Here is a 27,523-nt window from a genome sequence, read left to right on the forward strand (position 1 = left end):
ATATCCCAAGTGTTGAGTAGCAGGGAGGTCTGGCTGTCCCTGGCCATGGCCTAGCGCATGGAGCGCTGATCAGTGGGAGAAGCCGTGCTTCAAGGCGCTAACAGTCGGGTATCGAAAGAGGAAGGGTTTCTCTGGAGTTGGAAGTGCTGCGTTTTTCAACAGAAGAGGAAGTTGCGTGGGGGAGAAGTGAAAGGTCATTATTTTGGGAATAAGCTCGGCGCTGCTCACTTCCCTGTCAAGAGCGAGTGCGAGGCGCAAGCCGGGCCTGATGGGCTTCGCGCGGCACTGGTGGCATGGGCTGGGCAGCGGGTGGTGGGCAGCCACCGTGCCAGAGGAGGGGGCAGCTTCCTGACGGGGCCCACATACAAAGGGACGTTTATTCAGAAGAGGGAGCAGGGCTGTAAGCTGGATTTCTTAGGGCAGGACTGAAGTTTCATTGCTGTGAGTAGTCCTCAGGGAGGCTTAGAGTTGCAGGGATCCAGTGTGGCTCAGAAAATGGAAAAAAAAACAAAACACCAAAAACACAAAACCAACCAACAGGTTAAAAAGCAGCATGGCAATCTGAGCATTTTGTAGTTGGTGAAAAGAAGAAATGGTTTGAGTGTTTTAGCTGGCTTTCCTCTCACACTCTTACAACTTCCCCTGCTTCAGGACTAACATTACTGTGGACCCCTGCTTCTGCTTACAGGCACGAGTGTTTTTTTGATGTACAGAAAAGTACTGGGTCAAACTTTGTGGTAATAATGTCAGTAGAACCTGGTTAATAATGAAGAATTACAAAAATGCCCCGTTTTCTTTTGTTCTTCTTGTTGATTGAGTGGGTGAACTAAAGACAGAATTTGGTTTTACCCAAGAAGATTCTGAAGGACTGATTTACTGAAAAGCAGAACTGAAAAAGCATTTCTCCATAGAAACTGTTTGAAAAAGAGAATATGTGAGAAAGAATATGGCAATATGAACATTCTCTCTCAGTTTTACAGTAGGAGAGATCAGCATGCATGCCACAGCATGAACCATCCTTTGGTTTACATACAGGAAGCTCCAGACAATTTTATAATGTTGTCTATGTTTGAAATGTAAATTTTCTTTTTAAAATAAATCTTTTACCTTCTTAGATAACTCAGATTCTTAAGATGCGCTGAAAACATTTGTTTCTTTCTGTGCATATTATTTTGTTTCATTTGATACAATTTGAGATGCCAGGATCTTCATGCTGGAAAAAAAGAATTTGGAGCAGGTGGCTGAGACAGGAAAGAAGGGATAACTTTTTTGTTAGCTATTTTTGGCTGGGAAAATGCTTGGGTTTTGCTGCACTGTGATTTTAATAGAGTGGAAGATAAAAGCAGTGACCATTACGGGAAGATGAGGTAGAGATACCACTGAGAGGGTTTTTCAGTCAGTCTGTAAATGTATTCCTAGTAATGCAGTCCCATCTGTAAAGGAGTAATTGAGAAGATCTGTGAGAAAAGGGTCTGTGTGAATAAAGACCAGGATTAACAGGTGAATTTGTAGAGCTGCAGTTTATATACTGCTTTGCCTAGTCTGATTGAACATGGCATGAAAGATCACTGATCATGATGCTGAAAAATACAGTCCAGTACTGTGGGTTTGTAATGGTTTACTGTATATGGCATAAAGTAGGTATTCAGAATCTTTCAGCTATCTCTTTGCTTCATCAAGATTAGAGCTGTGTGCTTTTTGCATTAACAAAATCGATACGTCACAAATTCAAACTCAATTTGAGGCTCAGGCTTTGAACGCTGAAGGTATATAATCTTTTAAATGGTTTAGCAAAGTGGGTGGTTGATTGTTCCTTTAAGTGCAAGACTGAAGGTGTCCCTAAAACATAAGTTCTGATTTGCCCACAAATTACGAGGCTCTGCCAAGACATTAGTAGGTAAAGTTCCGTTACTAGTGCAAGGAATACATGGTACATTTACATGACTACAAAGTAGTTATTTTGCCAAAGTGTGTACATTTCAAGGCCAAAGCTAGAAATGAAAGCGCAGTAGATAATCTGCTACGTGCTAGAGAGTGAAAAGAGAAGAAAAAGTACATGAAAAATACTATTTTAATGTTGTTTGCAAGCAAAGGAAGAACTTTTGTTTTTTTTTTTTCTTAAAACAGATGATCAGGTGGTTGATGGCTGTATCACTGGCCAGAGCTAGTGAAGGGATATATGAGGAACTCTGAAATTCAGAAATGATCATGGTTACAATGAAACCCAAAAGTTTTGAATTATGAACTCCCAAAGATTTTCCTTTTTTTTTTTTTTTTTTCAATTAATCATATAAAGGTATAATCCTCAATCTCCAGCCTAATCTCATTTATATAGTATGAACTGGGAGTAAGAAATACATTAATAGAATGCAGTCATTACTGCCTTGTATTTTGTACAAATCTGGACTTTTCAGTTTCTGCCTTTGATCTCTGCATGGTACATATTAGAATGCTAATGTGAAACTTTTTTTTTTTTTTTCTTCAGTCATAGTGCTCAGTAACTTTAGAACAATCTTCATATTCATCTGTATACCACAACGATGTGGTAAAGTGTGTTGTGTATATATGGCATCAGTCTGTATTACATTTACGGATTCCAGCAACTGTCAAGATATAAATAACTTGGGACATTTTTTTGTAGTTGCTTTTCCTGTGGATGAAGCAAAGACTTTGGTAAAGAAATAGTACAAAAATAAACAGTAGAAAAGTAAAGAACCATTCTATTTCATGGCATAGTTTCAACCTGGTGTTGCATGGTGGCATGTCACACACCAAGGAAGGTAACAAATGGTTTCAGGCTGTTACCTGACTCAGTTCCTTTCTGTGATCCAAAGGGAACGTCCTTAGTGGTTTCGCATGAAAACTATGTATCATGAGTATTCCTTCTTAAATACATGCAAATGCATGTAAAGTTACTGTAGTATAAATGGAATCTTTAAAGAATATTTCTTCAATAGAATGAAAAAATTATTTCCATGAAGCTTCAGAAGACTTCATCTTCAATCTACAGGTTTTATGTTGGATAAGTAGCCAACAACAGGAAATACAGTATCTCAAAGGAAAATAACTGCAGATATCAGAGGGAGTGTAATACATAGCCTGTGAAACAATGGATAATGTATTACAAATTCAGAAGCATTGAGAGCCTGCGTTGCACCTTTATCACACTTAAATACCACATTTCATGGGAGGGAGATCTGTCTGCATTCCTGAAAACGCTCAGAGCTTTATTAGACACAATTAGCGTTTTTTAATCCAAAGGAGACTAGTGAGGAATGAGCTCACCTGTTTTGTTCCTTTTAGAAAACAGACATGGAGGTTATAACATCACAGTGTGCTCTCTGTTTTGTGAAGTAAATACTCTCTCCTGTATGTAGTCATGGATTTGCTTTGACATTTTGCACTGAGCTCTCACTGGAAGTTTTCCAGGGCAGAATCTTCATTTAAGTAACTAACTCTCTGCTGTTGTGCTATTATGGGGCACTTACTGCACCCAGAGCACCCTTGGCAGTCTGCAGAGCAGGATTCTGCATCCCACGATCTCCATAGCCAGTGCTTGTTACATTTTTTTCTGCTTTTGTGATAGTGAATGGGGAGGTCCAAACCGTGCGAGTAAAATGTTATCCATACTTAAATGTGACATGTACCAGATGACGGCAGCCCCATTTCACGTCAAAATTTGAAATTACAGACTGTTTCTGGTCATAATTAGAATAAATGAAATGAAAAATGTAAGATTAAGCAGAAATTGAATTTCTCTCTTTTTTTGAATCCAAATCAGAGTGGTTTTGTGTGATTTGTGGTAGCTTTGGCAGCTGCCAAAGTTAGAGATCATCTCCTTCCTTTTTGTAGAGCTCAATTTTCTGTACAAAGCCACAGTGAAGCAGCACAAATAACTAGTACTAAACCCCATGTATTAAACTCACGTTCTGCCCCCCCAGACTATGAAATGTGGGCTTCCTCTGTTTTGCTTACTCTTCGTCTACTTCCCATTGTCATGACAAAAATCTCCGTAAAACATTATGGCTGGTGAAACAGGAGCTTTTTGTTGAGAGCAGTCTGAAAATTTCAGACTACTGGCCCCAGTGGATGTGTACGAGATCTAGATTAGTCAGTTGAAAACTTCTTATTGCATAGATAACATCCCTGCTGCAGATGAAGAGATTTAAGAGATTAGTGGCGTCATAAATGTCGTTTACACAGTTCTGTGAGTTAGAGCAATGCTTAACAATGTGGCATTTAATGTAATCCTTTCTGTAGGTTATTAGAATACAAGAGTAATAGGAGAAGCTAAACGCAAAATATTTAATGTTAATATGGGAAAGATAGAAAAGGAAAAAAGTTTATGAAAAAGAAAGAATAATTGTCAAATGGACATTGTAGTACTGCACCACAAACATATTGGGGAAAACATTGCCAAAGATGCAGATAGTGGGGGTGGAAGTAAAAGCAAGAAGTTATCACCTTAATGAAGAAGGAACAATGGGACATGTGGAAGAAATAAGATCAGGGTAACCAGGCAAGTCATAACTGTTAGAATTTTTAGTGCAGTTTGCAGGTTTGTACATTTAATGAAGCAGAATATAAGAAACCTGATAAAGGGTTTTGAGAATGGAATACAACTTCTGTGGTTTGTAATATAGCTGCTGCAGCTACATCTTGATGTAGGCACTTGCAGCTCTCAGTGAGAGCCCTGGCTTAGAGCTGTTAAGGAACTCAGCATGTCTCTCCTCAAAAACTGAAAGAACGGCTGGCTTTATTTCCCTGACCAAGTCAGGGTAATAGCTATCAGTGAATGAATTAGATGGCAGCTCCCATCGCCTCTTCTACAGGCTTAGCATGTGATGTGCTGAACTGGTGTTTTTCGCTTGTCTCACATTTGGAGTCCATACCCAGCAGCTGTCTGCTGCTGAACACTTTGCTCATCTTCATACCCCACATACTTTGCAACCTCTTCCTTGTGCAGCAGGGGCAGATGAGGAAGCGAGGCGGTAATCCGAGCAGAGGCCGGGGGATAAGCACTAGCTGTAGCTGATAGGCTCCTTCGGGGAAGCACTGGAGCTCTTAACTGGTTAATCATTTAGCTGCAGTTGTTGGGTTGAACGCTACATTGCTTTGAGAAAATTCCATTAAGATAATTACACTTATGCAATCAAATCTTTTAATCCGTAGTGAACTGCAGGACCTAAGTGTTTAATTGTGAGTAAGATACAGTCCCTCTAAGATAGGGAACCATCGACAGAGAGAGCAACAGACTAACGTCAGCTGTGGGGAGCTCTTGGAGGTCATCTGGCAAGACCTCCCACTCACTGCAGAGACAGCTTTGGAGCAGCATCCAAATTAAGAATTACTTGAAGTTGCTAAGGCTTTATCCGGTCAAATTGTTAGCGTCATCAAGAATGGTGCTCCCATTGCTCCTCTAGCAACATACTCCAGTACTGTACCACTCACTCTTGCTGTGAAGAATTGTTTCCTTACATCTAGCGAGAATTGTCCTTGCTGCAGCACACCTGCTGTCCCTCACTCTTTTGCTGTGCTAGTCAAAGAGGAACCTGGCTCTTTTTTCTCTACAGCCCTTCAGTAACAAGTTGGGTGTACCAGTTAGGTCTCCCATTAGTCAGGTTCACCAGTTAGTTCTCTTGTTAGTCAGGTGTACCAGTTAGGTCTCCTGCTAGCCTCCTCAGGCTGAGCAAACCCAGCGCTCTCAGCCTGTCCTCTGTATCTTGTGCTCCAGCTCCCTTAGCATTTTGGTGGCTCTCATGGACTTGCTTCAGTTTGTCAGTTCCTTTGGCAGAGATGCAAGGGAGCCCAAAACTGGGCACAGTGCTCCACAGACAGGACGATGATATTTGTTTCAGAATTCTGACTTTTTTTTTCCGTTTTACTGAGTTGGGTGTTGTACCTTGCACCTACATTTGGAAAGGCCGTATTCCTTAACAGTATTATTTCCAAATGTAGTAACTGGCTAGATGGATGGCTTCTAAGAATACTCAGTATTTTGTAATACACGTACCAGTGATAGCATAAGGAAAATGTGATACTCAGATACCAATAACCATTTGTATCCCTTATTCAGAAGCACACATCACACCTTTCATCGGTAACTATCATTTGGACAAATCTTCTGTTAAATATAACAATTACATAAGGTTTTGTAAATACTGCTTTTTGAAAAGCAAATTGCTTTTTTTTTTTTTCCAAAACATTTAGAGTTTTTATAAACATAAAATAAATGAAGACTGTATTCCAGGTGTTATCCAGGTGTTATCTCAACCTTCTGGACTGATTTTTTTTTTTTAACAGTCATATTACGATCTGTGGTAAGTGGAGAGCATTTCATAAAGAGTTATGAAGAAATACTAAATATTAAATGAAAAAATACTAAATACTTTCTATGCTGCTTTTTGAAAAAAAAAACTTCTATTTTTCCATACATCACATTCAATAGAAGTAGGAGGCTAAAAATAATGTTGTCTATTTCGAAATGGTTTTGAAGTCTATTTTCATCTTCAAGGAATAATTTTTCACATTTGTTCATTGGGTGGATACCTCATAGGTCCAGTACTATCTAGTAGAAGTACTTCTGGTTAGTAGTAAAAGTTGCTGTGTATGTCTTTGTAAGAAACTTGCTTAAACTTACTGTACCTGCATTAATAAATAGCTCCAATCTGAAAGTCAGTTTTATATATACTGATATTAAATTTTTCTTAGTGTGGAAATATAAAAATTACAGATTTTCACATTTTATCTGTCTGTGCCACTTGATTTGCTGAGTTTATTATTATTATTATTATTTTTTAATTATGTGTACAATTTTTCTTTTGTGGACACATCTCCATAATGACTACTGAACAGAAAACATTGTGTGATTAGTGATGCACATGTGACTATAAGCAAATTGGTTCCTTGTAACCATAGTGTCAGCAAAAGCACAAGCCTTAAACTTTCTGTCAGCTGGGCACAATCTCATTTTGGGTGAGGACAGGAGAAAATGAGAAACCTGACCTTTAGGAGTTTTATTCTACATTTGTAATTTTCTCATAAATTTTATTTTTCTTCATAAGATTCCCTACCTTGGTTGGGGTTTGTTTTGGTTCGTTTTCTTCAGTTGATTTCCTGTCACAGTTATGTTTTGGTGCTGGCTTCTAGTGCCTGACTGTCTAACAATGAATAGAGAGGCCACACAACTGCATCTGATGGCAGATTGCATTTGGAGAACTTGGGATCAAAAATTTTTCCAGATCTGTTTCAGCAGGAGCAATGCAGTGAGAATTGGATACCTGCTGTAAAAAAAATATTTGGAAATATTTTTCCTTACTTGTTGCTAAACTCAGTATCAATATTTGTAACTATACAGGTCAATAAAAAACTATCAGCCAGTCTTACTTGCACACCAGTGAGAGAAATCTACTTTTTGTTTTGACGTGGTAATTCACAAATGTTGTTGTCTCTGCAGAGTCGTGTTCCTGCTGGCACTTCAGAGCGTGAGACAAAATTGCAGTGAAGTGAGAGTTAGTGTTTCATTTACTTGAGAGCATTTGTCCTTGAAAGGTTTCTAGTGTGAAATCCAGGAGTTTATCATAAGATATATTTTAATTAGCTGTGAAGGTAGGTACTTGCAGGTTTCCCTAAGGCATTGGAAGCTGACCTGTGCTTTCAGTAGACCTTCAAGAATGTGGTACCCTCAAGTCTTGATCCCAGAATGTTTACACTGCACTTCATACAGGAATGAGTAAAGCACTGAATCGGTGCATGCACAGACAAGCTTCCACTTAATTAACTTCATCAAGGAGTATAGGAATAACTTTGGCTTTGAAAAGTGTAGAAAATCTGTTGTTTTAAATCTCAAAACTTTCTTGGGATCTGTTTTTGTTTTTACTATGTCTGCTTTAGCAAGATATTCTACAAAGTCTATGTATAGAAAGAAGAAATTTATGGTTGAATGTTAGCAAAATGAGTAAGTAACACTGGTGAATATTTTATCCACTGATACACAGGTCTATTTTTTCCCACTTATAAAAGAGAAAACGTTTATCTTAATATAAAGCATTTGTATTAAAAATATTGACTGAGAAATAATGTCTTAGTCTTTGTATCTTGAACTACAAATATTTTGAAACAATGAATCATGAGTTTGAGCAGCTGTGAACAGAAATACTGCATCCTTCAGGAAGAGGTAAGAATGAAGACTTTGGCTCTGGTGTCTTCACCAGTCATATGTCTTCACCAAGTTCACAGTCTTGACCTAAGTGCTGTGGACTAGCAATCTAAAAATCTGTGATGCAAGACATCCAGGATGTATGTTTAAACTAGCCTTTGTTTAAAACAAACAGTTGCTATTATAATCAATTGGCAGAGATAAGAATTATGGTGGATTAAGATGTACATAGTTCATTGTGGATTATTACTTCATTGTGAGGATAGCAGTATCTCATGGTGAGGTGAAGATAAAATTGTTGTCATTTTATTTCATCTGACAGTACAAAAATGTCACCCAACTAATTTGAAATTTAAATTGATCATTTTTATTTTCACCACTGGTGGCTTTTCCTTCTCTAGAATTCAAATTTGCATTCCCCCCTTCTTTTTGGGTAATAGCCCTGAGAATCTCAAGCTACAAAACCCTTTCCTGATGATGGAAGGTCATGCGGATATCACTTCATGGCTGATCAGTGCTGTTCATAGCCTGCTTAAAAATAACATTTGATGCCAGTACGAAGAGAATGGACATTTAAATTCTGCACTTAACAGTGGTAAAAAACAATGTACTTAATCTCTTATGACTTGCCCCAAGGGGTAAACTACAAAATAGATCCAGGTTTTAGAGTCACAGAAGATTTGAGGCTGAAAAGGACCTCTGGAGACCATCTATTTTTAGTCAGTATTTAGTCAGTATTTACAACATTTTAAAATAAATTGTATTGCTGTTGCCTTGCTATGTATCAGTCAAGGTTCTGTGTCTACAACAGAACCTTTTCTGTTCTACAAAAGAAAAATTATACAGCTTCTTGACATAAAAGAGAATGACGGTGTTCAGTACATGATATTTAACCACAAGATTTAATTTTACAGAAGAACAAGTTGCTAGTATTAAAGATCAACTTTTTTATTTTGCTTTGTATTTTACTAGCATTTAATAACATTAATGAAAGCAAAACCAAACTCTAACATATTTGTGAAGGTGGATTCTGACAGTCTTAGCAATTGTGCTTGAGAACTATGGTTTAAGTCAAATATTTAAAAGTTTTTATTTTCTAATAAGTGTTACGTATAGAAATATGTCGTGTCCCCCCCGCCCCCCCCTTTTTTTTTTGGTCTCTTTTGAGCATTGGTTTTAAGTTGGAGAAGCCAGGTATAAAGCAAACCAAGTGAAAACAAATGTAAATCACAGCAAAGCTCCAAGAGACAGACTGTGCCTTTAGTTCTAGAGGAACCTGTTCTGAACTGACAGCAAGGGAGGAAGAGAGTAAAGGAGAGAAAATACTCTCATCCATTGATTTCATGGCTGGAAGTTTGGGCAGAAGTCCTGGTAGTGTTAGTGTGTATACAGAGTGAACAGGCTACTTAACATTGGGATAAAGGATGAAAACTGAGGTATTAATTTATTTTGTTCCTTGTGGAAGAGGAAAGTAAGGGAAACATGTTAGCAGTGGGAATGGAAAAGGCCACTAGGGCCATCAAATATAATCCTCCCTAATCAGAACCACAACAAATGACTAGTACAGAAGAGTAAACAAAGCATGTAGTCTATGTACAACCAAGCTTTTAATGCCAGAAAACATATCGTTCATGCTATAAAACCTGGAAAACATAGTGTAAAACTAAAACTGCAACTCTGTGGGCAGCAAAAGAGTTCAAAAGCATCACCGGTATCCCAGGCAGGTATTTGATAAGTACAATTCTTAGATGGCATATTTCCTTGTTTTTATAATCTGCACTCCAGTTTTGGTATGGAAGAAGTGCCCTGGGAATCACTGCTATTTTTTTTTTCTGTGTCTGGTCTGTAAATGTGGCAGTCTTTGGTGCCTCAGAATAGGTTTTTAAAAAGAAAAAGAAGACAAGTTATGTGTGTGTGTGGGGGGGTATCATTTAGTTATTTGGGGCAGCTGGTGGAAGATGAGAGAGTAATACATATAAACAAAGCACAAGTCTCTAGTTGTCTTTCAACCTAGAACTGAAGGAGAGATACCAGTGGAGTCCCATCCTGTCTGCAGGATGCAAACTGTGGCATACAGATTGAAGCTGAGAAGAACAGAGAACTGGAACTAGAAATACAGGAAAAACATTATTAACTATTTTCAAAGTCAGTGAAAGACTCACAAACATTTCTGTCATTTGAACTCTCTTCTGCTGTGGCTTTCTTTACATGCTATTCAAAATATATGCTCTTTGCATTTTAACTACCAAGTTGGTGTTTTGTTCTTGTAATTGATTTACCTGTTCCTCTCAGGCTCGATTGCCATCTTCTCTCTGTCTTATGGGCAGGTGTCAGTTGGTTGTATTTTTGCCGCATGTGTCCTCAACTTCCTCTACCATGATCTTTTTTTTTTTTTCCTCTCCTGGGTAAAAAATAATGCTCTTCATGCATTCAGAGTTTCCTAGGGGCTGCCTGTCTCAGTGCTTTTCCTCTTGCATTCAGCATCACAATGTCTTGTGCCTACAGCTATTTATTTATTTATTTATTTATTGTGAGAAGACATTTCTTTTGCTGGCATGGTTGTAAAAGCAATTAGATACCTCTTTTTTAACTTTAACTTTTGGTAAAAGATTCAATTGTAATGGCCAGATTATTTTATTGCAAGTGCCTCTTGGGTTAAGGAGCTTGGCACTGGCCTTGCTGTGGTTTGGTGTATGTTTCTAAGGCTGGACAAAAACATACATTTTCTGGACTGCATTTGCTTGTTCTGAGGGAATGACCTAGGATACACTTTGTTTCAGATGAAAAGATTTGTGCACTGTTGCTTTTGAGTATACATGGACACCTGCATACTGGTGGATACAGAGGAACTTGCGGTAGTCATGAAATGGCCAACAGCTGAAATATACAAGCTTCATATTTAATATTGCAGCACCTGTTGTAACATTCCAGCAAGGATAGCAAATGGTGGCAAAGGAGTGAAATACCAAATTAAGTTCATGACCTCACGCTCTTTGACTGTCGTGTTCTTGTTCTCTTTTTAATATCCAATATATTTTAAAATATGTTTCTGTAACAGCAGTCATCAGAGGTTAATGTTATTTTTTTTTTCTTATTAAAGCTGCACTGTTAATTAAAGTACATACAGAGGCTCTAGGATAAAAAGCTTTCAAGAAGGCTTTTTAAATTTCTAAATCAGCTACAGCATGTATCATGTGATGCACAGGGTGGCTGTGGGAAGCACCAGCATGTAAAACCAGAATAACTTGTTGGCACAGACTGCTCTCATGGGACTGCAAAATGTTGCACATACATTCTTGTTGGTAATAGCATCCTTCCTTGCCACACTACCCAACCTTAACCTCCAGGTACCTTTTTTTGGCAATTCTTCTTACCTTTTGGTCATAAAAAAAACCAACAACCCACCAACATAAAAAAACTCTTTGTTTTCTGTTTTTCATGGTTTCTGTTTCGGCAGCTAGAAAGTGGGTCTTTTCTTCTTTTGCTGTTGGTCAGATATGGGGCATTTTAATACACTAAAGCAATGAATTAAATAGAAATATAAGGAACATACAACTATGTATTGTGTTTTGTAGACCTATTAGTAATGAGTTCTTCAGGACTTCATCAGATAAGAAAGGTGTTCCCTGTGCTGTTTGCTAGCTTTTCTTTTATCTTTTCCAAGTTCCCTGCTGCTGAATGTATACGCTTCGCTTTCAGTATGAGTGTGCAGATTAGACATACCAAATATTTCAAAAAAAATGCTTGATTAACAAGATATTTTTCTAAAATTGCTTGATTAACCATTGCTTCAGAGTATTTGCAGCCTCAGAGCTGACTTCCAAATCCAGTAAGACTGCTCATGCAATATTTGCTGTGTGTTAGGCTTGACTTCTTTCAGATTGGTTATTTTTTCTTTTGAAGATCTTCCAGCATGAATGTTAAAATTAGTACACATTGCTCAACTAATTAATGTTCCTGTAGTATGCTTAGTTGGTAAAGATCATGGTGGGTGAGAATTTCGTACAAGTCACTGTACCTATTGAGAAAACTGAAGGCAAGGTTTATTTGTGAACATACGCTTTGCATGTGTTGAAAATTTTAGTTTGAACTGTTTTCTAGTTAAAATCAATACTCATAAATAAATCTCCCGTTTTAAAAACAAGGTGCCAAATGCAATATTTGCTGCTCAAATACCGACTTTGTGTACCTGAACCAAAAGAAGGGAAGACGTGTGGAAGAAATGAGTCCGGTGAGGCCTGTGGCAGCATGGACCAGAGGGCAGGTTAAGGGCTGCGCCACAGGCTCTAGGCCCACAGTAATGCACCGTATGTTTCCTCACCTTTGGGAGTGAACAGCGGTGTCACCAGCGTCCTGTCGTAGGAAAGGCTGGGTGTTCCCCCGACACTTTTTGTACCAGAATCGGGTGTTTCTGTACAGCAGCTTCCTTTCAGCCACCGCTGTTGCTGTTAGGGCAGGAAGTAGGCCATGGCGCTCCCGTGCCCTACAGCGTGTGGAAGCGGCAGATCCTCCGGGCTCGGCTCCCTGAGCAAAGCCTGCAGGAAAACAGGCCAAATAAATAAATACCCCTTTCTTTCACCAGCTCAGTTTTGCTTCTCTTAATACATTTTTCTCCTTTTCAATAGGACTCTTTATTATTTTTGTTGTTGACATTCCTTCAGTCTTTATTTCCCCTTTCACCTTCAGCTCGTAGCTGTGTGCCCTCCGTTTTTTCTGCTGCCCAATGCTGCTGGCCCAGGCCATCTGCCCTGTTCCAGTCCTTTTCTCAATGTCTGCCCTGGTCTCTTCCACTCCTGCCGTTAGCCAGCTTACAGGTTGCAGTCCAGTGTCCGAGGCTGAGCAGTGGATGCTGTCAGAGCTGCCTGGTCTTGCACATCTCACACAAGCTGTATTTTCATCAGCTTTTGGAAAGCCAGCGCATGAACAAACATTTGCAAATAGAAAGAACAGCTGACTTTCTGAAGTGGCCATTTGGGGCATGGTCATTTTTTGAACGCTTTTCACATTGCAAGGACTTCGTGTTTTTTAAAAGATAAATTTAACGTACCCTTTACCCAAGAAACTTTGAAGCACTTTGCATGGGTTAGGAGTAACCTTCGTACAGGCTAGAATCATTACACTGACTCTTCTGTTCAAAACAAAACAAAAACAGAAAAAAAAAAAAACAGGAAAAAAAAAAAAAAAGCTTTTTGAAGCCATGACTCATTCCCTCAGAAAATTATTAAAAAGAAGATATACATCATGGTGTCAGTTACAGAAATCAGCTTACGTTATTTATATCTGAAGAATTTTTAGTCTGTGTTCTACCACTCACTTTTATCTTTACATAATAACTATATTGTGAAAGTTGTTACAGCTCTGGTAACTGCTTTTGGGACTGTTCCTGCCTGTTCTGTACACCAGGAGTTGTTGTTCGCTGATGCTAGCTCTTGCAGTTGACCACTGTTGGAACTTTAACTTACTGAAGTCATGTGTTTATACATGAAGTCATGTATTATTTCTTAGTGCATTTATTTTCTAAAGTTTTCTAGCTTTTACCGTTCTTGAACACAAATATAGCCCTGTAAAGACCTGCAAAACAGAAGGCAGAGGAAAAAATAGTAGCTTTTTCTATCTTTTGGTATCTGGCTGATTTCAGGATTTTGGAGGGGTGTGACTTGTGGTCACATATACTTGAAAGTGCAGTGCTGTCTATCCTACTTGATTTCAGGTTGTCTCCCTCCAGGGAAATGATGTTCTCCCACTCCAGGAGTCTGGACACAGGATTCATACAGCGCGCAGGCTGCTTGCTTCAGCTGCAACCCGCTGCTGGTGCAGAGGCAAGCTCACATGTCCACACAGGAAGCCAGGCAGGAAATCAGTTGCCACATTTCTCAAAACTTTGTGATACAGTCTTAAATGGTGCCTGAAATGCTCGTTTGGTTCTGTTTTTTTTTTTTTTTTCTTCTCTTCCTGACCCTGTATAAGTGTCCTTTGTGCCTCAGCCAAAAACCCCTGAGGTTTCTGGACATTGCATGCTACCAGTGCAGTACATGGCATGTCAACCATCATTAAAGTGAAAGCAGTCTCATGCAGCAGCGTTACTATTAGCGGCTCTGCAGACAAATTCTCTCTTCGGCCAGGACTGTTATGTCAACATGCTGAGCACATACATGAGAAAAACAACCCATGTCAAAAAGTTCAGCTCCTGACTTGCCTTTGTCCTAACAGGGTTCCCTGGAAGCTTTTACTGTTTTTTGTTTTGTTTCAGGTCCATCTTTATGATAACAAGCCTAGAAACACTCGGTGATTAAGTGTTCATTGTCAATAGGCATGAGATTGAATACACCTACCTGCAAGTGCTGTTGCATCTACCATTGACCATTACCTTGTGGAAAAAGAGATTCTGACTTGCTGTAAGGCAGTGAAATCATCTGATTCAACTTTTTTTCAAGTATTTTTTTTAGTATAAATGGCATTGAGAAATAGGGTATTTGGTAATAGGTATTTGCCACAGTACAGAGGGAGGCATACTGGCTTCCATATCAGGGAAAAATGAGCATCACAGCTGTAAGTGATAGCCTCGTAGTACTTTTATACCACTCTCCTGAGAGTTTATTAAGCTAGAATTCTCAGTTTTCACTGAAAGTTCACATTTCTCAGCACTGTTTTAAGGAAAACGTTTGGAAGATAACATTTTTGGGGAAAAACACAACTAGAATACTACATCTCTAGCATTTATTGACTTTAATGCACAAAATACTAATGTTAAGCATGCAGACTTTTTTTTTGCAAAAATTAAGAAGTTTTGTAATTAATAAGCTCCCAACTTTGCAGAAGACAGTCTCTAGCAACTCCTTTGCTCCTCTAAGTCATAAATAGATGAAAAGACTTTTCAGATGTTCCTGTTGCTAAAATCTTGCGGGTTTCTCCCTGAGAGCCTCTCTCCCCTTGCTCTGCAGAGGGACGGCTCCACCGAACATCATGGCAGGCTCACAGAATTGTTTATTTGTGTAGCTTGTGTAGAAAATGACATCCCAGGGATTCTTAAAGGGTGTTTTATGGCAATATACTTTTAAAAAGTGAAGTGTTAAACTGCACAGCAAAGCAATAGGAGCTGGCGAGTCATGAGAAAAAGCATTACAAAAGATACTTAAAATTAGTGTGATGACCTGCCCAAATTCTGGGGATGCTGCAGGACACCAGAGAGATGGCATTATTTTGGTTTAAAGCACAAGGATTGGACCTGTCTATAAAGCAGGTGTACCCAGATATGTATGCACACTGAGCACCCATGGCAGTCGCTCCTTAATGGTGGCTACGTGTATGGTCAACCCTAACAAAATGGGGCCGCTGTAGGTAGTTGTCTAAGTATGGATTTGCATGCTTATTTTCTGGAGCTTGCATCTGAGATTTCAGAACATCTACAGTGAGCGCCTGACGCGCAGAGCCGGGAGCTGGCAGCCCCTTGCTGCTGTCACTGCATCCTCTGCTGAACCAGACCCTTGTTGTGCAGCTCCCAGCTGGTGCAGGGGATGGTGAAGGGCTCTGGCCACTTCCCAGCAGGTCCCTGGCCCATCGAGTCCCGGGGCCGCTCGTCTCCCTCCTGGTCTGCCCGTGGCGGCAGTTGCCGGTTAGCAGTACAGGCGTTGCACTGCTTGCTCAGCAGTGCAATTTCCTTTCAGCTCTCTTTTCAAGGAAGTGAAACCACCACGATGTATTTTTTGCATTCTGAGGTGCCAAAGTAAAATGAAGTGCTTCGGACAGAAGAGAAAGGTAGCTGAGAAGAGTGGCTCTAATGGAGAGGGGGAAAAAAACACGTTCATTCCGTGATAACTTCTGACAGTGTTTCAAAGTGCGTGATAAAGCAAGCGCTAGATTTAGCAGAGTAAATAAGTCTTAGGCCGGTCTTCACCTGGGTTATTTTCCCCTGCTTCTGCTATCAGCATTAACAATTGCAATTCCATTTGCTGAACAAGTAAGTAAAAATTTTACATTTTTTTTAAAGGAAGCATGTATGTATGCTGGGTCTGAAGGAGCTCTGTAAACTTACTCCTTAAACTCAGTTGTATTCAAACATTTGTCTGCAAAGTACATTTCAGCTCTCTGACATGGGTGATGAGGAAAAAATACAAAATAAAAGCAGTTTATGTTTTTTTGACTGACTGACTGAAGTACTGAAGTATGAAATTTATGTATTTATCCATCTAATTAGAACATGTGTTATAACACAGAAAAAGAAGTAGACTTGTGCTGTATTGCTAACTATATAGAAAGTAAGCCTTGCTGCATAGTCCCAAAATTGAACAATTTTTAGAAATGCCATTAAGATTGTAATACCTCTTTTAAGTGAGCAGGTCCTGTTCTGCATAGCATGCTAAGTGCATGTTGAGCTCCACTTTGTCAAATGTGAAATTACATAATGTAATTTTTTATTTTTATTTTTTGGAAAACTGTTGAATCTTTAGAAAACGGCCAAGTTTTGAATTGCTTAAAATTGATACTTTCTGAGTTAATGTGTGTAAATTGTAAGAACCAGATTTGAGTGTTTGTGTGACTTGCTGGAGAAAGGTTGTACTGATTTCTGTTTAATTATAATGGAGCGTTCTGTGTGGTATAGTTACAATTTTATAAGAATACCTGCAGCATCCTGGGGAAGAACATTTTAAAATATAAAAATATAGATTGTATTGTGTGTTTGTTTTTCTTTACAAGTTTTTTGGAAGAAATAGTGACTTATATTAGTACAATCATCTGTATATCTTTGTGGAACATAAGATACTGTGAACAGCTAGAAAATTGGAAGGTTTTAAGAAAGCAAAGTTATGAAAGAAACATCTATATTCCTGTTTTGGAGAAAAATAAAAGCTAATATTTATCTGTAGATCTTTGTAATGCATTGGCTATTGAATTCTAGTATTTGACTACTTTGAAATGTTTTGATTAGTTTTATTTGAATAAAGGAGTTACGGTTTTATATTTGAAAACACAAACATTGAATCAAATGTTTTCAGTTCAGATTGACTGCTTAGCATCTTTAACTTCTTTCTGAATCTTTGTGGTTTAGAAACACGTCCATCTTATGATCTTGGGTGCTTTACCCAAGATACTTAACAATGGGATCTTTGGTTTTTGAGTGTCCTCATGTAGTAAAGATTTTTTAAAAATGCACTCAAACACTTTGTGCTTCAAAAAGAAGTATGCAGTAAAAGTCCAAATAAGAAACAAACTCTCTTGAAAGTTTCTGAGATCGTAGAAAAGCAGCCTTTTACTAAGTTTCTCAAAAAAAAAAAAATCAAGAAAAAATACAGATTTGTGTCTCACTTGTCCTGAAGGACAAGCTCCTTTTCCTTGCTGGAACCCCAGAGGCACCGTGGATCATAACACACCCAATTGCCCAAGCACAAACAGTCAAAAGGAAACCTTTTCCAATTTCAGGGACTTACTGTTTGGCATCTGCAGAGTTTATGTTTTCATTAAAAAAAAAATAATCTTTCCTGGCCCTGTGTTTGCAAAGTAAACCTTCCATATGTGCAATAAATGTAAACAGCTGAAGCCCTCCTTCAGTCTGCCTGAGACTCCAGGAAAGCTGCAGCTTGAAGGCAGCCTCCTCCCAGGCAGTTCTCCATGAAAATAGAAATTCACATATGACTTGGTGGAGAAGGTGCAGTAAATAATGGTCACTGACAAGAGAATATGTGTAGGAACTTTTCACAGAACAAGTGTGTGAAAGAATGTTTGTTTTTTTTAAAGCGTTTAAAGAAATTACAAAAGACTGGAGCCTCACAAAGACTGGAACCTCATTGGGTATATTTGTGTAAGCAAGCATAGTGTTGAGCGTAGAAACCTGTTGTAGGATCTACTTTATCGATCACAGAGCAGTTCCTTAATGAGGTGATGTTAGCAAGTGTAATGGCAAACCCTAGACTTTTCGTTTTTGGCTGTTTCTGCATTTAGTATAGGACATAGATGAGTTAATATATACTTGCTTTCCCTCTGAAAATTAGCATCTTCGGATTGCATCCAGAGAATCTTGATACAGCCTTCAGCAAAGGATTTTTGCTTTTATATGTGTATTGCAGAATGCATACATGGGATCTGAATTCACTTATCACATAAAATGTTAAGAAGGAAAAAGATTTACAGTAGTTGATACGTTGATTTACTGTATCTAATGGAATAGCACTGGTAGTTGTCATTAGTCATGGTTTCTTAATTTCCTTAGTGTCCAGTTCTTAGCTATTCCCATGCAAAATGCAGAAAGGATTTTACCAAACTAGCTAGTTTCAGATTTCATTATGAGTATGAAAATTAGATCAAACTTAGGAGTCATCTGATTGAATAGGGTAGGTTCATTGCCTAGATTGGAAATCCCATCAATCCATACATATAAAGGTATTTATACAGAGAGATATTTTAAAACATTTTTTGAGCACGTTCTGTCTAATTTTTTGATTTTCTCAAATCTAAAAAATTCTAAAAGAATGTAAACCTAAAGACAACAGAATATTAGGTACTGAAACTTGTTTCTGCTACCATATACAGTACATTTACATTATTTCAGTGGTAATTAGTAGGGAGTAAGATGAATGGATACATACAGAAATACTCCTTAGCTTGCTGTTTGTAGTATGTGTGTGATGAAGTACTGAATACATTCTTTCTTTTTTTTCCTCTTTTTTTTTTTTTTTCTAGTGGCCACCGATGTCTTCAATTCCAAAAGTTTGGCCATTCAGGCCCAGAAGAAGATCCTTGGAAAAATGGTATCCAAATCAATAGCAACTACGTTGATAGATGATACAAGCAGTGATGTTTTAGATGAGCTTTACAGAGTGACAAAGGAATACACACAAAATAAAAAGGAAGCAGAGAAGATCATTAAAAACCTCATTAAAATAGTCCTCAAATTGGCGATCCTGTACAGGAACAACCAATTTAATCAGGATGAAATAGCATTGATGGAGAAATTCAAGAAGAAAGTTCATCAGCTGGCTAAGACCGTGGTCAGTTTCCATCAGGTGGATTATACCTTTGACAGGAATTTTTTGTCCAAACTGTTAAATGACTGTAGAGAGCTACTTCACCAGATCATTCAGCGTCACCTAACTGCAAAGTCACATGGACGGGTGAACAACGTGTTTGATCACTTCTCTGATTGTGAATTTTTGGCTGCCTTGTACAATCCCTTTGGACCTTATAAACTCCATTTGCAGAAACTTTGTGATGGTGTCAACAAAATGCTAGATGAGGGGAACATATAAGTACCTGTATAAAAGTTGACTGCCTATGCATTATTTGTAGATGGAACACTGTTGATTTATGAAGGAATAAGGGAGCATGCAAAAGGTGGTTTTTTGCTCGTTTTGGGGATTTTTTATATATATATATATATTTTGACAAATATTTCAGAACGATCTTTATTAAACTGATTCCTTGTTATGAGCTGTCTATTGCTATTTGCAGTCCATATGGAAGAAAGACAGCACATGACATTGTTTCACTGTGCTTTGCCCACAAAAACAGCTGGATAAAGACAATAAAACAGAAGGGTCCAAGTAGAGTAAGAGTCTTGCAAGACAGATATGCAAAACAAAATGATAAGCTGTCAGACAATCCAAATCTTTTATATTTACAGAAATATAAGTGATCAGAGTCCAGGTAAATAATTAACGTGGTGATGGTACAGTCTATAATTTCTTCAGCTTATTTGTAAAATATATATTTGATTCATTTATAGTCTTTTATAAGCACTGCACAGATCACAACTTCCTGGTGTTGACCTTATGAAACATTCAGTTTTACATAATATCTGTGATGCTGTCACATAAAGTCTGAACTGGTTTGTTCATCTCCAGCTCAGTGGTGAAAACTTTATGTCTGAAAGGCTACTAAGTGATCCTTACAGATCTACACAGATGCCTTGTTTCCTTTAATTATGTCAGAAACAATAAGCTACAGTAAAATTGCCTAATTGGAAAAAAAGTACTCCCTAGACAACACCTGTGGTATGTGATTTTAACTCTACATACAAAATTGTAAGGTAAAACACAGTGACTTGTGCAATTCCTTAAGATTTCTAGAACCCTGCTAATAAGTCATAATTATTTTTGCAAAGGTGTGGGTCAGCTTATTTTATACGTTAGGGGGATATGAATTCAGAAAGCTTAAGCATCTGAAAATAAATTCCAAGCCAGTTTGCTTTTTGTACAATGTATCTAGAAAACAAATTAATTTGGGGTATATGCTATTTAACTAATGGAAAAGTGACATCTTGAATCAATTTGTTCTCTTCTCCCTTCCTACCTTTCGTTCTTTTTTCTCCCTCATCTTCTCCCTGCCTTGCCTTTGGGGAAAAGAAAAATGTGACTTTCTAGACACTGTAATGTACTTAAAAGCATGAAGTTAATACATTTCAAACATCTGAAGACTTTTTATTAGGAAGCATATAAAGAATTTGTAGTTTATTTAATTACCAGTGTTTTTGCTGTTTGCTGTGTCCTTTTTTTTGTTGTTGTTATGAGTAAACCAAAGAATATTTGCACTCTGAACTTTTCTTTTTTTTTTTTCTCTTTCTTTTTTTCCCTGTTGCACTGTAAATCATAAAGATAATACTTGGACTGTGCAGGCAACCAGAGCATTACAGCCTCTGACATACAGCTTCAACATGACTTGTCATTTTTTTAGAACGCAAAATTCACTTTTATTCATGTTCATTCAGTCACTAGGCTCTGCATATTCCCAGAAAGACACTAGAAATATGCTGGATAAATGTGTGTTCAAAAGGTGAACTCCTTTTATAGAAGTCATTAGTGTCCTGCAGGGAGAAAAGATTAATGTACAACAAGGCTGGAACAACAGGAAAATGATATAAGGATAGTGCATGAGAATTTGCAGAGTTAGGTTATTAGTGTGATATCTGAATGAGTATCTGTTAAGATCTCTTCTTATGTTTTACTGTAGTCCATCAGAAGTCATTTATGGGGATGCAACATCATGAAGGAAATCTCACAAACTGTAAGAACGCAGTTTCTGACTTATTGGCTTATGTAATTTTTCTCCAACATGGAAAGAGAAAGTTATTTACTTTCCCAGTTCTTCTGTCTGAGGTGAGGATAGGAAGGAACTTGACTAGAAATTGAAGCTGTTTTGTACAAATCCCATTTCTGAATCATGCAGATTCTACAAAATGCCATAGTTTATAAAGAATGGTGACAGTTACTAAAGGGAAGACAGGACTTTGTGTAGAGCCAGGCACATTGCACACATTTGCTGTATAAATCACAAAAGATTTTCTTCAGCCATGACCCAGAATATTTTGACTGTTCAAATATGAATTTTTCCTGGGTCAAAAATTTCTTAAATGCTCTTTGTACATTGTTAACAAACACCTATTTATACGTATGTGAGTCATACTGCAGTTGAACTATTTTCATTGTCAGTAATGGAGTAAAGTATTCAGTTGCAGTATTGCCAGCTGCATCATCTGGCCATACACATTTTAGAAAAAGTTATTGGAGGTTTGGTTATAAACACAAAAACTTGACAACAGGGAGAAGATATACCTAGCTCACAGTCTAGTTACATTATTCTGAGATGTTGTAAAAATTGTTCCTTTCTGGCATTCATTTTCACTTATGAAGAATTGACTTCTGTAATTATTAAAGAAACTAATTGAGCTGAATTTCCAAAGACCTACTTTTATAAATAACATGGTATAGCACTTAAGCTGTGCAATTTTGCAGTTCATTTGTTTTTTTCCCGCAAGATTACATAAATAGTGGCTTCAAGTATAAAATTTCAGAAATAAATTGATACCACTTTTCCTTCTAATATACCTGTTGTCCCTGCATCAACCCTCTAGCACAATTTTGACGTATTCCTTGTCTAGCTGGGTTTAAAAATGAAAAGGTTACAGTAGTACTGTTTAGTTATAAATAGAATAATGTCATTATTGTGTGCATTAAAACTGATGCATCACTATTTTAATAGTGTAAAAATGACCAAAAAATCTTAAAATATTAAAAACTAATCACCACAGATTCATTTTACAGCAGGCTTTCAAATCTCAGTACCTTAGGAGTTTCATATTCGTAATGTCCTTTTAATGTGTAGTTAATCTGTGGTATCTGATGCCACCGAAGTGTGTTGCTGGATTTGTGGAAGTTAAAACTAATGTTACAGCCCTTTAAAGGAGCTGAATAAGTGGTGAGACCTTGCAAGCCTTTGACAAGATACATCAAACAACTGTTATCTCAGCCATACAAAGAAAACAAGATACAGGAGGGTTATTGTGCCCACTTTGTGTGTGTCATCTTAGCAGCGATTCACTACAACTTCTGACCATCCCTTAACTACATTTGTATGTATGTGTGCGTATGCATGGGCAAACAAAAGTACATAATTAGGTAAGATAATAAGCATTATTCTTGTCTTTAAGCTCTCTAAAAATGTGTCTGCCTTTGGAAGGTACAGAGATTATCAGCCAGAGTCTGGAAGCTTTCAAGAACTGTTTTTATTTAGGAGAATCATGTCTCTTCTAAAAAAAGATTCAACCCCTCCCTTAAACTAAATTCCTGTAAAATAAAGGAATGAGGAGATGGCCAATTGTTTTCTCACATCTCCCCCTAAAAAAAGATTGTATTGTCCCAAGGAAGCAGTGATCTCATTTTGATGACAGTTGGCTTCAGCTGTTTTCCAGCAACTTGCAGCTACTGGCATACCAGTTATAGTGTGACTACGGAAAGGTAAACTGGACCTGCGCGTGGAACTCCTTCAGGAACTGGAACATGCTTGTTTTCATGGCCTAGCAGAGAAATATTAATGCTGTACCTGTAAGTCCACCATGGTCAGTAAGCTGCACGCTCTGCGGGCTTGGATGATGATCTTTGATAAGCATTCATCACCCGGTGACCTGCTACCGTAGCCTTCCTTTGGCTTCACATGCTCTTCCCACTTTACAAGCAGCATAAATAGCTGCTTTTCAGCTACATCTCTTCCTTCCCTGCTCCTTTTGCCCCAGGATTATACTACATTGTGTACGCATCTATGGAGAAGGTTAGATGGAATATGTTACCCACTTCACCTAATGAAAAAAGCAGACCTAAATAGCAGTTTCCTGTTTTTCCCCCTTCCCCCCCCCCAAGTCATTTGAAATCTGAAAGAACAATCTACGTCTTGATTTAGTTGCTAATACTGCCTTGGATATAATCTATACCCTCATCAGTATAGCAAGTATTTATCTGTGATTTCAGTACATGAGTACATGAGCTCAAGTGACCTTTTTTTTTTTTTTTAAATATGCTTTTGAAAGTATGACAGAGGGTATACTTTAACGTGAAATCAAGATTCCAGTTTGCATAACCATTTCCAGAGAAAGCTTCTTTTTAAAACTGTTTTTCATTGGGATTTGGGCAGGTCAGCCAACATTCATGGTTAAGAGGCAAACATCTGTGCTCTGGATAAAACAACTGTCAAAGGAGATTATAGTTGTCCAGAAAAGTTCCATAATACCTTATTTTTATGGTTTTCACATAAATGAAACTTTCTCGGAGAAGAAAGTTTGCTATGGTGAAAATCTCGGTACCCGAAAGCACACTGTGGATACTACTTGGACAGTTTATTTAGACTAAGTAATGCAGTTAGGGTTTTTTGGTGGGTTGGTTGTTTTTTAATTTTTTTGATTGTTTTAATCTTGCATTTGTTCTTATGAAGAAAGAAGTTCTGAAAAACTAATCCGTACTGAATTATTATTGGTACTTGAGTTTGCATACAATATCTGAAGTTGCATTGCAATTTTGACATTCATATCTATAGCATTATATATTCTAGTTTACCATGTGATGTATTTTCCTTCTATGAAGATATAGTAGTTGTATCTTTTTACAGGCCATGTCTAAAAGATATCTCTATTACATTATCGCTTGGTCTGTATCACAAATGAAGATATCTTAGTGTTAAAACCACAATTGCTCAAGTGACCTTTTTTTTTTTTTTTTCCCTCAGTACTCAGTTTTATTATTTAGAGTACTAGTTTCCAATTTTAAAGCTGATATTTCTAGGTAGGACTCCCTGAATCAGTATCAGCTTTTCCTCATGAGTTTGGGAAATACAGGAACTGAAGCATATCTTCTAACGATCTAGCAATGTTCTACGCACCAGTTTCTGGAGAAACATCCCCTATGGCATTTACTTCCATTAGGGAGCAAATTGAAAAGAGTCAGCTCATAGCTTTGGGATGTCCCATAATTACACAGTATCAAGCAAAGCAGCAGACTTTAACAATTAAGAACAATGGAGTTAAAGAGGTAAGTTACTTGCCCAATTTTCCCAAGCAACCAAAACCTGTTTGCTATTTGCTGTCCCCTCCTGTGGGAAAGTCTTGCCGCGGTAGGTGGAGGACAAAGGTGGAGCTTCCTACAGTTACTGTGATTTAGATATAAATTGCTGTTACCATCACTCATAAGATGTTCCACTTTCTACTTTAAAAATCTTAGTGCTGGATTTTAAAATCATACTTCCTGTTGGCTTCATGACAAAATAAGTCCTATTCCAGTTTGTATTAAATATTTGGATTTTTTTTGTTTGTTTGTTTTTTTATGCACATAGGTATGAGCTGAAATGAAGTAGAAGGCGGCCTTGTACAACATATCTTTTCTCCTATACGTCTTTCTTTTTTCTTCTGTCTGTAGGTGTTTTGTGTGCTACAAAGACATTTCTGGGCACTATTATTCTGAAGTATTATTCTATACTTGCAGGTTGTTCTGAGGGAAAATTGTTGGCTTTTCACCCACTTGTTCTCTGGTTCCTGCTGGCAGCCCCACTAGTTCTTAAACGTGGTAATTTAGAGCCCTTCATTTGCAACAGCCTTTGCAGAACATTTTATATTAAGTTTTTCAGAATTCATTTATCTTTGATTCTTGTGGCCAAGCCACAGCTAATAGCAGATTAAGAATATTTTAACATTTGTGTTGTGTGAGGTTTTTTAATTCAGAGAGTATGATATCATAGATGGAATAAATCAGCCCATATTACAATACCAACCCTTCTGTTCTTGTATGGGAATGGCAAGGGACTTCTGATCCATTTTGGAATAGCACTTAGAAGTTATTTGGCTCTCTTGAGCAGAATGTAGTCTCCCTTAATTTGAAGAATCAATTTCAGTAGCTGGGCTTGGCTTGGGTCTTGAGGAGAAAGTTCCCTGGCTGTTGATGTTCCAAATACACTACTGTTAAATTAAGGGATCCTGTGACATGAGAAGACAGTCGTTCCCCAGTACTGAAGTGCTTAGCTGATGCTCACAGTTTGCTTCACTGTTTGGATTTGAGGTACTGTGGTTTCCTTGTTTTGTTTGGGGTTTGGTTTTATTTTGTAGAGAGTCAGGATCTACAGCTGTGCATCATCTGCTAGGCCTGCTAAGAGACTGCAGCGGTAGAACACATTGAGGCAGTGCTTTGAGCCGAGGGGAAGTAAGCGCATTGGTCCCAGGATGTGACATGAGATCAGCTGTTACTTTCAAAAAAGCTGGTTCTGTATCTCAAGGATCTTGACAATTCAGCAACAGAAAAATGATCTCATGCTTGGAACTAAGGTGAGTCTCTGCCCAACTTGAAAGTTATCTGTCTCAATCATATGCTGCATACTTTGATTTCAATGGTACAGGCACTCCCAAAGGTGTATTTTGTATGCCATCAAAAAAGAAACTATTAAGGAAAAGTGGAAAGGAAAGCTCAGCACTTTTCTGGGAGAAAGGGCTGTGATCAGACACTTAGATTTCATTAAGTTTACCTTACCATCTTCACTGTGATAAGGTCTACTGCCTACAGTAAGCACAGGTCTTCAACTTTGTCTGTCTAAGTAAGATGGTGTGTTTAATCTTACAGTACTAGTATCCTACAGCACTGCAACCTACACTTTACTTCAAAACTGGAACCGAGAAACTCACATAATAAAATGTAGAAGCAGGGAAGGAAGCCATACTTGAAACAATGCTGATGAAAAGCAGTCTTGGCTACAGTTACGCCTTGGGAGAACCTTGGCTGGGGAATTTGTATTTCCCACCTCACTCCTGATTTGCAAATCAAGTGCTTAGGAGCACGAAGAGCTAGTAAAAGAAAAGGTGTTTATGTCATTTCATACTTGACTGGCTATTCTCCATGTATCCATCTTGCTCCTTAATTAGTGGGCTATTCCCTACTTCACTTAATTGTAGCTAAAATTGCTCTTCAGACTGGGGACAATTTCTCATTTGCATTTTTGGGGTGGTTTAGGTGGAAGCTGGCAGAGTGGGTATTTCTGAGAGACAATTAGAAGTCTGCTGTATCCGGTGGGACTAAGTTACGTGTACTGTTCTGTACAGAAAAAAAAACCAAAAAAACAAAAAAACCTTCTCTAAGAATATCAGAAATAAGAACTCTGGAATGTGCTTGGAGGCAGCTCAAGAGAAGAGACGATTTCAGGAGACACAGCTTAAAAGTAGCTTGTCTTTGCTGTTCAGTAAAGGAGTTGCCTGGATTTATTGTAACAGCAGAACCTCTTGGAATTTTTGGCTGCCCCAGAGCTCAATATGGCCATCAACTCAGGAAGCAACTGCGCTGAATCAGTTTTTCTCAGGAGGGACTTCAAGTCTTCCATGTATTCAGTAAAGATTCAGCTCATCTGTAGAATCTATTTACTCATAACATGGTAGGAGTGCTCATATGCATCTGATTTCCAGAGAATGCAACAGAGGGTTATTTGTCAGTCTCTTTACCTCTTATTTTAGTCCATGTGGTTTTTATTTTCTTCCATATTTTTTTTCTTTTTTTCTGTTCTTCATGGAGATCAAGTTAATGAATTTCGCGCTACACGAAGGACATCAAGGTGCTCGAGCGAGTCCAGAGAAGGGCAACGAAGCTGGTGAGGGGTCTGGAGAACAAGTCTTATGAGGAGCGGCTGAGGGAGCTGTGGTTGTTCAGCCTCTAAAAGAGGAGGCTCTGGGGTGACCATATCGCACTTTACAGGTACCTTAAAGGAGGCTGTAGCGAGGTGGGGGTTGGTCTATTCTCTCCACGTGCCTGGTGACAGGATGAGGGGGAATGGGCTCAAGTTGTACCAGGGGAGGTTTAGGCTGGGTATTAGGAAGAACTTCTGTACTGAAAGGATTGTTAGGCATTGGAATGGGCTGCCCAGGGAAGTGGTTGAGTCACCATCCCTGGAGGTCTTTAAAAGATGTTTAGATTTAGAGCTTAGTGATATGGTTTAGTGGAGGACTTATTAGTGTTAGGTCAGAGGTTGGACTCGGTGATCTTGGAGGTCTCTTCCAACCTAGATAATTCTGTGATTCTATGAAGAGATATTTAGGGTGAAATTTAGGGCTGTGCTACAGGAGCAATCGTTTGCTGGCATGTC

At 38.2% G+C, this 27,523-nt stretch overlaps 1 protein-coding gene across 3 annotated transcripts in view; it reads left to right on the forward strand.

Moving 5' to 3' along the window:
- Positions 1-20,685, forward strand: part of TNFAIP8 (TNF alpha induced protein 8) — a 65,934-nt gene extending 45,249 nt beyond the window's left edge. For 2 of the 3 annotated variants that reach the window (XM_066988420.1, XM_013200265.3), the window contains exon 2: positions 18,833-20,685. In XM_066988420.1, coding sequence (XP_066844521.1) covers positions 18,833-19,398 — 566 coding nt within the window. In that variant the 3' untranslated portion in view covers positions 19,399-20,685. Of the gene's footprint in view, positions 1-15,825; positions 16,116-18,832 lie in introns of those variants that run through there. The other variant, XM_013200266.3, reaches the window with a different exon arrangement.
- Positions 20,686-27,523: the final 6,838 nt, after the last annotated feature.

Source organism: Anser cygnoides, chromosome Z (assembly GCF_040182565.1).
Source record: "Anser cygnoides isolate HZ-2024a breed goose chromosome Z, Taihu_goose_T2T_genome, whole genome shotgun sequence".
NCBI lineage: Eukaryota > Metazoa > Chordata > Aves > Anseriformes > Anatidae > Anser > Anser cygnoides.